This window comes from Bubalus kerabau, chromosome 4 (assembly GCF_029407905.1).
Source record: "Bubalus kerabau isolate K-KA32 ecotype Philippines breed swamp buffalo chromosome 4, PCC_UOA_SB_1v2, whole genome shotgun sequence".
NCBI classification, from domain to species: domain Eukaryota; kingdom Metazoa; phylum Chordata; class Mammalia; order Artiodactyla; family Bovidae; genus Bubalus; species Bubalus kerabau.
Genome location: NC_073627.1, coordinates 38317045 through 38331494, shown reverse-complemented (window position 1 = coordinate 38331494; position 14450 = coordinate 38317045). Strand labels below are relative to the sequence as shown.

Genomic DNA, 14450 nt, shown 5'->3' with positions numbered 1-14450 from the left:
GGTCCCATCCACTTCTTCCAAGTGCCCCATCCTCCCCTCTCCAGTTCCACTATTCTTATCTCAATCACATCTTTAATTCCACTAAAAGTTGAAAGACTCTCTTCCCCTCCCGCTATCCTGCAAAGGAGGGTGGGAACTGCCTACAACATCAGCCTTGGGTCCATTCAGCTCAGGTCCTGGCTCCAGTGTGGTTCCCTACAACACATTATCACTGTTCCACAGCAAGGATGCCACACGACAAGTTCATTCCCCTTGATAATTCTACATAGATCAATTGTGAGTTCAGCCAGTCCTCTCAGGAAAGGTTTTCTGTTTTTGGTTTTTGTCTTGGGGGGTTTTTGACTGCATGGAGTGTTCATTGCTGTGCGTGGGCTTTTTCTAGTTGCAATGAGTTGGGGCTACTCTCTAGTTGCAAAGCACGGGCTTCTCACCATGGTGGCTTCTCTTGTTGCAGAGCACTGTCTCTATAGTTGTGGTGCATGGGCTTAGCTGCTCTGTGGCACGTGGGATCTTCCCAGACCAGGGATCAAACCCATATCCCCTGCATTGGCAGATGGGCTCTTAACCACTGGACCATCAGCGAAGTCCCAGGAAGAGTTTTAGATATCAACACCAGCTCTTGGCATAATGAATTCCAGAAGTTTACTACCCTCTGACTGTATTTCAAAAAGTTTTCTTCTAAGTGTCAAGACACAGAAGGATATTAGCTTCCTAAAAGTAGGGGCTACTTTGGGGTTGTGATCTTGCACCACCACCCCTACCGCATTCTTCCAGGGTCCAAGAGCTCCCTCATAGGAACCAAAAAGACTGGAAAAATTGGTTCAACCAAGGTTCAGCTCTCCAAAATCATCCAAAGGGATTCATCAGGCATATGACAGCCAGGCACTACTCTGGCTCTTATATGGGCCCTAAAGGCTGCCTTGCAGGAACACTGCGGTCAAGACAAGGAACCCTTGTGGGTAGAACCAAGGACAGAGGCTGCTTCAGGAACCCCAGAGCTGAAGCTTCACCTGGTCTAAGCAAGATTTCAATGGACAGGGTGTAGTCAAGAAAACTGAAACCACTCTAGTATTTCAAACACAGAGAATTTTATACAGACAATGGGCTACAGCGGGGATGAAAAGGCTAAAAATCCAAACAGGAATGAGGAAGCAACTCCCCAAATTAATAAGAACAGGAAGTCAGCATCCTTCCAGAGCTGCAGGACCCAGGGGGATGATGGTGTCACCAAAAGCCAGAAGCCAAGCCATCTGGCCTGATCCAGGACCACAGCAGAGTCTACCCAGCAGGAGATGAGACCACAGAGGAAGAAATGTCTGTACCAGATGCGAACAGCCATGCAAATGCAGCCGTGGCCGGAAATGCCCTCCTCTGCCCACAGCTGAGAGAAAGGGAAACACTCTGACTTCTCGCTTCTTCCCCCCCATATCCTACCCCCCCCCCACCATCTCCAACCTTCTGCCAAAAATAGAAAGCAGTGCCAAGGGGCCTGAGAAAGAGCTGCAGGAGAAAAGCAGGTGTGGATCTGACAGCAAGAGACAATGACCAGCCCAGGGACCAAGGGACAGATGCAGCCCAGTAGTTCATGTACCGCTCCCTTCTGTTCTCCTTAGAGTTTCACTGTTTTCACTTGTGTCCTTTCTCAGCTTCTGTCCTTTTAGACTGAAAAATCTGTCCCCACAGTGCAGTCTCTTCATCCATCCTATGGGCTCAATTAATTCTCCAAATACTTATTATGCACCAAATATGTGCCAGGCACTCTTCAGGGCAGTGGAAGGAAGGGAGTACAAAAAGAAAGAAGACACAATTCTTGTTTTCAAGGAGCTCATGGTCTGACAGAGCGGGTACAGAGAAGAGCACAGCTCTCTATAACAGGGAATGATTTATGTGAGACCTAAGAAGAAACTGTGCTTTCCTGGTAGCTCAACTGGTAAAGAATCCACCCGCAATGTGGGAGACCTAGGTCTGGAAGATCCCCTGGAGAAGGGAATTGCTACCCACTCCAGTATTCTAGGGCTTCCTTGGTGACTCAGATGGTAAAGAATTCACCTGCAATGTGGGAGAACTGTTTTCAGTCCTTGGGGTAGGAAGATCCCCTGGAGAAGGGAACAGCTACCCACTCCAGTATTCTTGCTGGAGAATTCCATGGACAGAGGAGCATGACAGGCTACAGTCTATGGGGTCGCAAAGAGTTGGACATGACTGAGCAACTTTCACTTTTAAGAAGAAACTGTGCTTAGGAAAATAGGAGGTTTCTACGAAGAGGTGACATCTGACCTGGACCTTAGATGAGAAGGTCACCAAGTAGGAGAAAGGCATCTCGGGTAGACGGCAGAGTCTGACCAAAGATACCAAGTGGATGACAGAACACAGTGGCTTGAAGGCCACCAAGAAGATGAGGTTGAAGTGGAGAGCTCGTGTGGAGAGGACACGGGTAAGGCCGGAAGTGCAGACCGAGGTCAGAAGACCTGGAACACCACCCAGCAATGGGGAGCCATCAGAGGGGTTTATCCAGGGGCATGGCATGATCAGGTTTGTGTTCTATAAGAATCTCTCTGGGTGCCTACATAGACGATGAGTTGGGAGCGGAGAGATCAGAGGCACAGACAAGAGTTTGAGAGGTGAATATCACAGGAATCCAGATCGAAAGACCTTGATCTGCTGGCTCCAGGCCATGCCTCCTTGAGAAAGTGGACCCCCCTCATCTGCTGCAGACCCACTGGGCAGCAGGGCTCTGTCCTGTGAGCTGACCAAACATGATCAGAGTAGGAGCCCAGGAGCTCCTTGGGAAATGGGTGAGATGTCCCATGAATGGCATCTGCTTCCTCCTCCAAGTTTTTTTATCACCCAGCGTCTCCCTCTAGGACCTGAACTTGAATACCTACCAAATTGCTTGTCAACCAGCACATTCCACAGACCCACAGAAAGGTCCATGGGTTTACAGAAAGGTCTCCCTGTCTTGGTTCCAGAGCCTCCCAAACTGCTCTTGGTGCTTTCTCTCTCGTGGCTCAAAGACATCCTGTACAGTCTTATTTCTGTCAAACTATCACCACCTGTTGGCCAAGGAAAATTTTGTCAAGGAAAGAGAGCCTTGAGAAATGGAGTTTAATGACCAGTTGACATATCGGATTTGTAGTTTTCTAAGGAGGCCTAGCAGGGCTGTCACAAGGGGCCTCATTAATTCTCCATGCTTAGCCCCAAATGGCTGAGGATTTGACCTGTTCTTAAAGGCTCCTAGAAGGAAATTCCATGCTTCCCTCCCATAACTTGTTCCTGCACCTCGTACCTCCCACTGGGCAGAAGTCCTACCCCAGAGCTCATCCCAGGTCCTCCTCCCCCAGCTAAAGCCCCTTTGCTTTGATCGACATCAGTGAAGCTGCATCAGCTGCATTTCCAGTCAAAATTCCAGGGAGAGGGAGGAAGTGACAGTCCACTTAATGTAATGAACACAGGTGTGTTCTGAGAGATTGAGGCTGCCCCAGTGAAGAAGACCAGAATTAGCTCAAGATGCACAGCCAGGGGACCTACTTGGTGGTCCAGTGGTTAAGAACTCGTCTTCCAGTGCAGGGGATGCAGGTTCGATCCCTGGTCAAGGAACTAAGATCCTACATGTCTCAGGGTAACTAAACCTATGTGCCGCAAGAAAGATCCAACATAACCAAAATTTAAATAAATACATAGAAGTAATTTTTTTTTTAATTAAGATATACAGCCAAGCTGTATCCCAATTGGCTTTTAGAAGCAGCCTTGGTACCACTGAGCAGATAAGCTTGTTGGAGATGGATGTACTCACCCATCACCTCTCAGCACACTAGAGGCAGCAAAGGGCATGGAGATGAAGATGAGGGTTTTGAAGTCTCTTGGGCCTGGTGTCATCTGCAAAAAAAGAACAGTGAACTGCTGGGAAGATGAAGGGAGCTAGCTCCTCGAAGTGCCAGGCGTGAAACGGATCCCATTCAATAGATCCTGTCTCCCCACTCCCAGGACAATTTTTAAAAAAACATCTATTCAACCACTTTATGTGCTCACAGTGCATCTTGTTCTGGAAGGACTGATTGTACAAATTTATATTCATATAAAGTAAAATAGAATTGTATGAAGTCGCTACATCTATCAAGTGAAGTTACAATGAGAGCAGGGAGGGGATAAAATGAAATGAAAAGTGAAGGTGGTACAAGAAGCACGGGCTTTCGATTATATTTTGGCTGTGGTTTTGAGGGATGGGTCAAATGTTTGACTCAAAAACTTGCCAGAGGACAAACCAAAGAGGCCCCATACCTAGTTGCTAGACGAAGTGCTTGAAAGAGAAAACCAAGTGAGTTCCCAAGAAAAGCACATTTCTGAACCAAAATTTTTTAACATATATTCCCTTTGATTCAGAAATGGCTTTTCTAGCAATCTATCCCTTAGAGGTTCTCATGTGTACACAAAAACATAGGTATGTATAAAGCAAAATGCAAATGAAAACAAGCTAAAATTTCCATCAGATTGGACTGATTAAATCAATTGTTCCAAACTATGGACTACTTTACAACTACAAAACAGAAAAAGAATGATGCATTCATGTATGCTAACATGGACAGAACTGTCTTGCTCAAAGTCTTAGGTTCCAATCTCCATCTTAGCTGTGCCAAGGAGAATTGGGGAGGGCCTGTCCCACCTTTCAGGAGTGGCCAGGGAAAAAGCAGTGCGCCCTACAACTTACAGGTCGGAGAAGACTCTTGGGCCAAGCATCTCAGACTGTGAAAGCAACAGAAGGTAGTAAGACAGGAGGGCAGGAAGGAAACTGAGGACCAGTTTCACGACCCCTGTGGGTCATCAGCTGGAACATTTTCAGACATAGCTGGGAGGAGGAAGATTTTTAAGGAGGCCAATTTTCAGAAGTTATCTGGCTTTGGGGTCAAGTCATAGTAATTTGAATATAAAAAAGAAAGGTCACTTAACCCTAGTGGAGTGAGACATATGATTACCTTCACACATTAAGTTTTAATAGCAACTAGTATTATTTGAATGAAGTGGGTTTTTTAACATGCTCCTAAAAGGCCCTGAAGCATCAAGAAGTGATCAAAGATCCAATGCACTGCAAACAGATAACTTTGAAAATTCAAACCTCAGAAGGAGTGCAGCTATGGGTTCTCTGTTAACCAAACAGGATGCTGTTTCAATGCACAGAAAGTATTTGAGTGCCATCTAACGGCCAGAGCGAGCAGCTGCTTAGGAAAATAAAGAGAGTTACGCATTCCATGTTTGTTATTGTTTAGTGACACAAGCTGGAATCAAGATTGCTGGGAGAAATATCAATAACCTCAGATATGCAGATGACACCACCCTTATGGCAGAAAGTGAAGAGGAACTAAAAAGCCTTTTGATGAAGGTGAAACAGGAGAGTGAAAAAGTTGGCTTAAAGCTCAACATTCAGAAAACGAAGCTCATGGCATCCGGTCCCATCACTTCATGGGAAATAGATGGGGAAACAGTGGAAACAGTGTCAGACTTTATTTTTCTGGGCTCCAAAATCACTGCAGATGGTGACTGCAGCCATGAAATTAAAAGACGCTTACTCCTTGGGAAGGAAAGTTATGACCAACCTAGACAGCATATTGAAAAGCAGAGACATTACTTTGCCAACAAAGGTTCGTCTAGTCAAGACCATGGTTTTTCCAGCAGTCATGTATGGATGTGAGAGTTGGACTGTGAAGAAGGCTGAGCACTGAAGAATTGATGCTTTTGAACTGTGATGTTGGAGAAGACTCTTGAGAGTTCCTTGGACTGCAAGGAGATCCAACCAGTCCGTTCTGAAGGAGATCAGCCCTGGGATTTCTTTGGAGGGAATGATGCTAAAGCTGAAACTCCAGTACTTTGGCCATGTCATGCGAAGAGTTGACTCATTGGAAAAGACTCTGATGCTGGGAGGGATTGGTGGCAGGAGGAGAAGGGGACGACAGAGGATGAGATGGCTGGATGGCATCACTGACTCGATGGACATGAGTCTGAGTGAACTCCGGGAGTTGGTGATGGACAGGGAGGCCTGGCGTGCTGCGATTCATGGGGTCGCAAAGAGTCGAACATGACTGAGCGACTGATCTGATCTGATCTGATCTGATCTAAGTGGCTAAGTTACATCTGACTCTTTTGTAACCCCATGGACTATAGCTCTCCAGGCTTCTCTGTCCATGGGATTTCCCAGGCCAGAATACTAGGTTGCCATTTTCTTCTCCAAGAGATCGTCCCAACCCAGGGATCAAATCTGCTTTTTCTACATAGCCAGGTGGATTCTTTACCCCTGAGCCACCAGAGAAGTCCACTATTTATCTGACTACCAATGCTACTCAACGCATTGAGCTGCTTTTCTAGATACAAAAAAGACAAGACTCAGTTACTTCCTTTCAAGGAACGAATGATCTTAAGGAGAAGAAGGGACAGGGTTCTCTACCCTCTGCTGTCCCAGGTCCTGTGCTCAGCACGTTCACCTTTGTTCACTTAACCATCACAGTACATTGAGACTTAGCTGTCCTTTCCTCGCTTTACATACAGGACTCAGAGACAGGCATTGCCCAAGGTCACAGTCAGCTAGCTGCCGAGCCAGCCTCAGGACCCAGACCCAGAAGGCACCAGAAGAGGAGAAATCCTTGGGCTGGGTATCCAGAGACCTGGCCCCCACCCTCAGCTTACCCACTGACCTGCTGTGTGATGTGAAGACTTCCTCCCCTGGGCCCCCATACCCCCAGTCTTCTGGCCTTGTCAATCTGCTAGACTTTAAGGATGAGTCCAGGATTTTCAGCTTCACATCTGACAGCTTGGGGGCACTAAAGCTCACGTGCTCACACCCCAGGACACGTGACATGGCAGCCAAAGGGAAGTAGCTGGTGCACTGAGAAAGTACCTAACTCTGTTCTGCTCCATCATCAATCAGCCTCCCTCTGCCTGGCCTTGGCCTTCAAGACCTGGAGTCTCCCATGTTACCCAGAATTCTAGAAGCCCTCCCATGATATAATAATAAAGATAAAAGATAACTAACAGTACTTCCCTGGTGGGCCAGTGATTAAGAATCTGCCTGCCAATGCAGAGGACACGAGTTCAATCCCTGGTTTGGGAAGATTCCATATGCCTCAGACAAGTAAGCCCCTGCTGCACAACTAGGGAGCCTGACCTCTAGAGCCCGTGCTCTGCAGTAAGAGAAGCCACCTCAATGAGAGCCTGCACATGGCAACTAGAGTAGCCCCACTTGCCACAACTAGAGAAAGTCTGCAGGCAGCAACAAAGAGCTGGCACAGTCAAAATAAACTCAAACAGATAAATATTTTAAAAGGTAACTAATAAGGACCTGCTGCTGCTGCTAAGTCACTTCTGTCGTGTCCAACTCTGTGCGACCCCATAGACGGCAGCCCACCAGGCTCCCCCATCCCTGGGATTCTCCAGGCAAGAACACTGGAGTGGGTTGCCATTTCCTTCTCCAGTGCATGAAAGTGAAAAGTGAAAGTGAAGTCGCTCAGTCGTGTCCGACTCTTAGCAACCCCATGGACTGCAGCCTACCAGGCTCTTCCGTCCATGGGATTTTCCAGGCAAGAGTACTGGAGTGGGGTGCCATTGCCTTCTCCAAATAAGGACCTACTGTATAGCAAGCACATGGAACTCTATTCAGTATTCTGTAACGGCCTATATGGGAAAAGAATCTTAAAAAGAACAGATATACGAATATGTATAACATTCACTGCTGTACAGCAGAAACTTAGGCAACATTGCCTGTCAACTATACTACAATAAAAAAAAATTTTTTTTAACTGAAAAATAAATATTTGGTGTTTGTATATAGTTCTCAGCACACAGATCCTAAAACCCTTGGAACCTCTGTGTGATATGTTTTTTATGCTAGCAAGGTGACCGGGGTGGGGGCCCTTTGATCACTTCAGAATGAGGGCTGGTCCCAGAATAGTCGAGGTCTCCAGGGATAAAGGCTGAAGATTGAATTAATCTCCAAGGCCAATGACTTAATCAGTCGTGCCTACGTAATGAAACCTCTCTAAAAACCTGTCAACCCAGATGAATGGATAAAGAAGCTGTGGTACATATTCCATTGTATTGATGGGATATTACTGAGCTATGAAAAGGTATGCATTTGAGTCAGGTGAACTGAGTTGGATGAATCCAGAGCCTGTTATACAAAGTCAGAAAGAGATAAACAAATATTGTTGATTAATGTATATGGAGCCTATTATACAGAGTTAAGTAAGTCAGAAAGAGAAATACTGTTTATTAACAGATATATATGAAATCTAGAATAATGGTACTGACAAACCTATTTGCAGGGCAGGAATAGAGATGCAGACACACAGAAGGAACTTGTGGACACTCAGGAGAAGGAGAGGGTAGGACGAATTGAGAGAGCAGCATTGAAACATTACCATGTGTAAAATAGATGGCGAGTGAGAAATTGCTGCAGGGAGATAACCTAGGGAGATCAACACAGGGAGATCAACCTAGTGCTCTGTGACAACCTTGCGGGGTGGGGTGGCAAGAAGGTTCAAGAGGGAGGGGATACATGTATACTTACATCTGATTCATGTTGTTGTATGGCGGAAACCAACACAACATAGTAAAGCAATTCCTCCAATTAAAAATAAATTTTTTTAAAAATGTCAACTTTACAGTGTGTATCACTTCTATTTGGCTATTCCCCACTTGTATCCTTTACAAGAAACTGGTAACTAAATTGTTTTCCTGAGTTCTATGAGTTGTTCTAACAAATGATCAAACCTGAGAAGGTGTCCTGGGGAATCTCTTCAAACAGAAAGGTAGAGAACCCAGGAAACCCCATTTGCAACTGGTGTATGAAGAGGGGGGGTGGTCTTGTGGGACTGAGCCCCATCAACCTTGGGGTCTTCACTTACTCTGGGTAGTTAGTGTCACAAGGGAATTGAGGACTTCCCTGGTGGCACAGTGTATAAAAAGCCACCTGCTAACGCACGCGACAGGAGTTCAATCCCTGGTCCAGGAGGATCTCAGATGCCTCAGGGCAACTAAGCCCAGGCAACTAAGCTCCTAGAGCCTGGGAGCCACAGCTACTGAAGCTCGCGTGCCTAAAGACCAGGCTCTGCAAGAGCAAGAAGCCACAGCAATAAGAAACCCAGGCACAGCAACGAAGACCCAGGGCTGCCAAAATAAATTCTTTAAATCTTGAAAAAAAAAAAAGGAGGGAAGAAGTGAATTGAGGAGGAACCCTAGCTGGTATCCAGAAAGTTAGTGTTGGATGGGGGAAAAAAGAAAACACTTCTCTCTGGCTATACCTCGTGCCATAAAGTCCTCCACTGTGCTTATTAACCACTAAAAAAAAAAAAAAAAAAAAAAAACTAACACTTAAATATAACATTTTTAAAGGTTACTAAGAGCTTTTGGGCTTCTCTTGTGGCTCAACTGGTAAAGAATCCACCTGCATTGAGGGAGACCTGGGTTCGATGCCTGGGTCGGGAAGATCCCCTGGAAAAGGGAAAGGCTACCCACTCCGGTATTTAATTGGAGCCTGTTTGCAAACCTATGATGTCCTATTTGATAGATGAGCAAAGTGAGGTTCAGAGAAAGGTATCAGTCACACGAGGAGTCAGTGAAGCTCCTTGGGCCTGGTCCCCTCCAGCCCAGGGCCAATTAAGGCCAGAAACCATTACACAACAGGAACTGAGTTAGATAACATCGTGCCTCTGCCGGGAGTTTCCAACCCTGAGGATTCTACAAAAAAGGAAGAAAGTCCATGCCTACTCCCCAGAGGCCCGGATTTGCTGAGATGCGGCAGAGTTGTTCCGCTTTCAAGCAGGAATGTTTACTAGCTGCGTGCTGAGCTGCTCACAAAGCAGGCAGCCCCCTGGGCCTGGAACACACACCCTGGTGCGCCTCCTTGCATGGCAGGATGTGCAGTGGGGTTCAGGAAGCCCTGAAAACTGAGAGGCTGCAGAAGATTCCTGTCCTAACCCCCCTCTCTCAGGCTGCACTCTCAAGTGGGTCCTTTTGGTGACTCCCATGCCTGCTCTGACAAGGTGAGGACTATTCTTCCAGGTCAGTGACCCAGGGCCAGGAGAGATCTGAGGAGACTTGAGGGCAGACAGCTCTGAACTCAACCCTTGGCTCTGAAAGCCCCTACTTCCTGTCCACATCAAGGCTTGGTCCCAGGTGTCCAAGTCCCAGGAGAAGGAAGACTCTGAGGGACACACGACAGTAAGTACCCAGAGCATCTCACCCACCATCCCAGCCCTGCCCATTCACCCTCCTGACCGACCTCACCCTCCACCCTGGCACCCAGGAAGCTGACCTCTTCTAGTGTTTCCCAGGCCCCCTCTGGACCCCCTGCTTCCTATGGCTTTTCCTCCCACTCCTTTTCCCCTCCCTTCTCCCAACAAAGTCTATCAGCAGATGCCCTGGGATTTTTTTTTTTTTAAACTTTACAAAATTGTATTAGTTTTGCCAAATATCAAAATGAATCCGCCCTGGGATTTTTTTTAATTTTATTTTATTTTTAAACTTTACATAATTGTATTAGTTTTGCCAAATATCAAAATGAATCCGCCACAGGTATACATGTGTTCCCCATCCTGAACCCTCCTCCCTCCTCCCTCTCCATTCCATCCCTCTGGGTCGTCCCAGTGCACCAGCCCCAAGCATCCAGTATCGTGCATCGAACCTAGACTGGCAACTCGTTTCATACATGATATTTTACATGTTTCAATGCCATTCTCCCAAATCTTCCCACCCTCTCCCTCTCTCACGGAGTCCATAAGACTGTTCTATACATCAGTGTCTCTTTTGCTGTCTCGTACACAGGGTTATTGTTACCATCTTTCTAAATTCCATATATATGCGTTAGTATACTGTATTGGTGTTTTTCTTTCTGGCTTACTTCACTCTGTATAATAGGCTCCAGTTTCATCCACCTCATTAGAACTGATTCAAATGTATTCTTTTTAATGGCTGAGTAATACTCCATTGTGTATATGTACTATAGCTTTCTTATCCATTCATCTGCTGATGGACATCTAGGTTGCTTCCATGTCCTAGCTATTATAAACAGTGCTGCGACGAACATTGGGGTACTCGTGTCTCTTTCCCTTCTGGTTTCCTCAGTGTGTATGCCCAGCAGTGGGATTGCTGGATCATAAGGCAGTTCTATTTCCAGTTTTTTAAGGAATCTCCACACTGTTCTCCATAGTGGCTGTACTAGTTTGCATTCCCACCAACAGTGTAAGAGGGTTCCCTTTTCTCCACACCCTCTCCAGCATTTATTACTTGTAGACTTTTGGATTGCAGCCATTCTGACTGGTGTGAAATGGTACCTCATAGTGGTTTTGATTTGCATTTCTCTGATAATGAGTGATGTTGAGCATCTTTTCATGTGTTTGTTAGCCATCTGTATGTCTTCTTTGGAGAAATGTCTATTTAGTTCTTTGGCCCATTTTTTGATTGGGTCATTTATTTTTCTGGAATTGAGCTGTAGGAGTTGCTTGTATATTCTCGAGATTAGTTGTTTGTCAGTTGCTTCATTTGCTATTATCTTCTCCCATTCTGAAGGCTGTCTTTTCACCTTGCTAATAGTTTCCTTTGATGTGCAGAAGCTTTTAAGGTTAATTAGGTCCCATTTGTTTATTTTTGCTTTTATTTCCAATATTCTGGGAGGTGGGTCATAGAGGATCCTGCTGTGATGTATGTCAGAGAGTGTTTTGCCTATGTTCTCCTCTAGGAGTTTTATAGTTTCTGGTCTTACGTTTAGATCTTTAATCCATTTTGAGTTTATTTTTGTGTATGGTGTTAGAAAGTGTTCTAGTTTCATTCTTTTACAAGTGGTTGACCAGAGTTCCCAGCACCACTTGTTAAAGAGATTGTCTTTAATCCATTGTATATTCTTGCCTCCTTTGTCAAAGATAAGGTGTCCATAGGTGCGTGGATTTATCTCTGGGCTTTCTATTTTGTTCCATTGATCTATATTTCTGTCTTTGTGCCAGTACCATACTGTCTTGATAACTGTGGCTTTGTAGTAGAGCCTGAAGTCAGGTAGGTTGATTCCTCCAGTTCCATTCTTCTTTCTCAAGATCGCTTTGGCTATTCGAGGTTTTTTGTCTTTCCATACAAACTGTGAAATTATTTGTTCGAGCTCTGTGAAGAATGCTGTTGGTAGCTTGATAGGGATTGCATTGAATCTATAGATTGCTTTGGGTAGTATACTCATTTTCACTATATTGATTCTTCCAATCCATGAACATGGTATATTTCTCCATCTGTTAGTGTCCTCTTTGATTTCTTTCACCAGTGTTTTATAGTTTTCTATATATAGGTCTTTAGTTTCTTTAGGTAGATATATTCCTAAGTATTTTATTCTTTCCGTTGCAATGGTGAATGGAATTGTTTCCTTAATTTCTCTTTCTGTTTTCTCATTATTAGTGTATAGGAATGCAAGGGATTTCTGGGTGTTGATTTTATATCCTGCAACTTTACTATAGTCATTGATTAGTTCTAGTAATTTTCTGGTGGAGTCTTTAGGGTTTTCTATGTAGAGGATCATGTCATCTGCAAACAGTGAGAGCTTTACTTCTTCTTTTCCAATTTGGATTCCTTTTATTTCTTTTTCTGCTCTGATTGCTGTGGCCAAAACGTCCAAAACTATGTTGAATAGTAATCGTGAAAGTGGGCACCCTTGTCTTGTTCCTGACTTTAGAGGAAATGCTTTCAATTTTTCACCATTGAGGATAATGTTTGCTGTGGGTTTGTCATATATAGCTTTTATTATGTTGAGGTATGTTCCTTCTATTCCTGCTTTCTGGAGAGTTTTGATCATAAATGGATGTTGAATTTTGTCAAAGGCTTTCTCTGCATCTATTGAGATAATCATATAGTTTTTATTTTTCAATTTGTTAATGTGGTGTATTACATTGATTTGCGGATATTGAAGAATCCTTGCATCCCTGGGATAAAGCCCACTTGGTCATGGTGTATGATCTTTTTAATGTGTTGTTGGATTCTGATTGCTAGAATTTTGTTAAGGATTTTTGCATCTATGTTCATCAGTGATATTGGCCTGTAGTTTTCTTTTTTTGTGGGATCTTTGTCAGGTTTTGGTATTAGGGTGATGGTGGCCTCATAGAATGAGTTTGGAAGTTTACCATCCTCTGCAATTTTCTGGAAGAGTTTGAGCAGGATAGGTGTTAGCTCTTCTCTAAATTTTTGGTAGAATTCAGCTGTGAAGCCATCTGGACCTGGGCTTTTGTTTGCTGGAAGATTTTTGATTACAGTTTCAATTTCCATGCTTGTGATGGGTCTGTTAAGATTTTCTATTTCTTCCTGATCGAGTTTTGGAAAGTTGTACTTTTCTAAGAATTTGTCCATTTCTTCCACGTTGTCCATTTTATTGGCATATAATTGTTGATAGTACTCTCTTATGATCCTTTGTATTTCTGTGTTGTCTGTTGTGATCTCTCCATTTTCATTTCTAATTTTATTGATTTGATTTTTCTCCCCACCCTGGGATTTTATAAAACTGATTCTAAATGCTGAATAGGAGTTTGCCAGGTGAAGAGCAGTGATCCCCATGGGAGTCCTGCATTGGTAGAGGTCAAGGAAGTTGCTATTCTCTGCCTTCCTGACTTTCCTCACCAACCCAACATCCACCCCCTCCCCATAAACATCCCTGCTGACTTAAAAAAAAAAAAATGACCTGAGAGCTGCAAGGCAACTGAAGGCAAAATGAGGACTGCAGCCCTCATTTCAGATAGCACTGAGAAACTGCTCCAAAGAGGGAGACAGAAGAAGCTCAGTATATATGTGATTTTGATAAAGGGGGAGTTCATGCAACCTGTATTTGCAGGTTTCTGCTTGTCACGAGGAGCATACCTCCCCATGAAGGATTTTAGTGCTTTTCTAGATGTGAGGAGATGCAAGAATTGGGCTCATAAAAATCAGCTCCTGAAAAGACCTAACACTCTGAAGACCTGTTCTGCCAGGTTTTCCTCGAGTGCAGAGGGCCCTATCCCTGATCTCCATCCTGAACTCCCTTCAGGGGATGTTAAAGGTCAGCAGCTGCAGCAGCACATGATTTAATCCTTGTAGAGGTAGACAGCCAGTGCCCATGGCAAGTGCCAATCTGTAGTTGACACCCCCCAAGGTCTCCCAGCCCAGCAGCGATGGCCGGTGAAGCCCGGAGGCTGGAGGACTTGGAGGAAAAGAAGAAAGAGAAGCTGAAGGAGCTCCAGCTTTGGCTGCCTGATGAGAAGCCCTGCTTGCAGTCTCCTAAGGTGGTCTATGCTCAACCAGAGAAGCTAAGGATCCGGAGGATCATGATGATCCCCTCAGTGATCAAGGAGGTACAGCACGGGTGCATGGCCATCCACACCAAGGGACCACACATGAACAAGCAAGGGGCATGCACCAAGACCCTCGAAGAGACAGACTTGAATTCAGGTGCTTACTAAGCCTTCTCT

The 14450-nt window shown here is 44.9% G+C and overlaps 1 protein-coding gene across 4 annotated transcripts in view; it reads left to right on the top strand.

The window, feature by feature from the left end:
- Positions 1–9828: 9828 nt before the first annotated feature.
- NLRP1 (NLR family pyrin domain containing 1) overlaps positions 9829–14450 on the top strand; it is a 36934-nt gene continuing 32312 nt past the window's right edge. For 2 of the 4 annotated variants that reach the window (XM_055576821.1, XM_055576820.1), the window contains exon 1: positions 9831–10203. Coding sequence is in view for 2 of the 4 variants with exons in the window: in XM_055576818.1 (XP_055432793.1) it covers positions 14154–14430 (277 nt within the window). In the remaining 2 variants the exon portion in view is untranslated. Of the gene's footprint in view, positions 10204–14134; positions 14431–14450 lie in introns of all 4 variants that reach the window. The other 2 variants (XM_055576818.1, XM_055576819.1) reach the window with 2 other exon arrangements.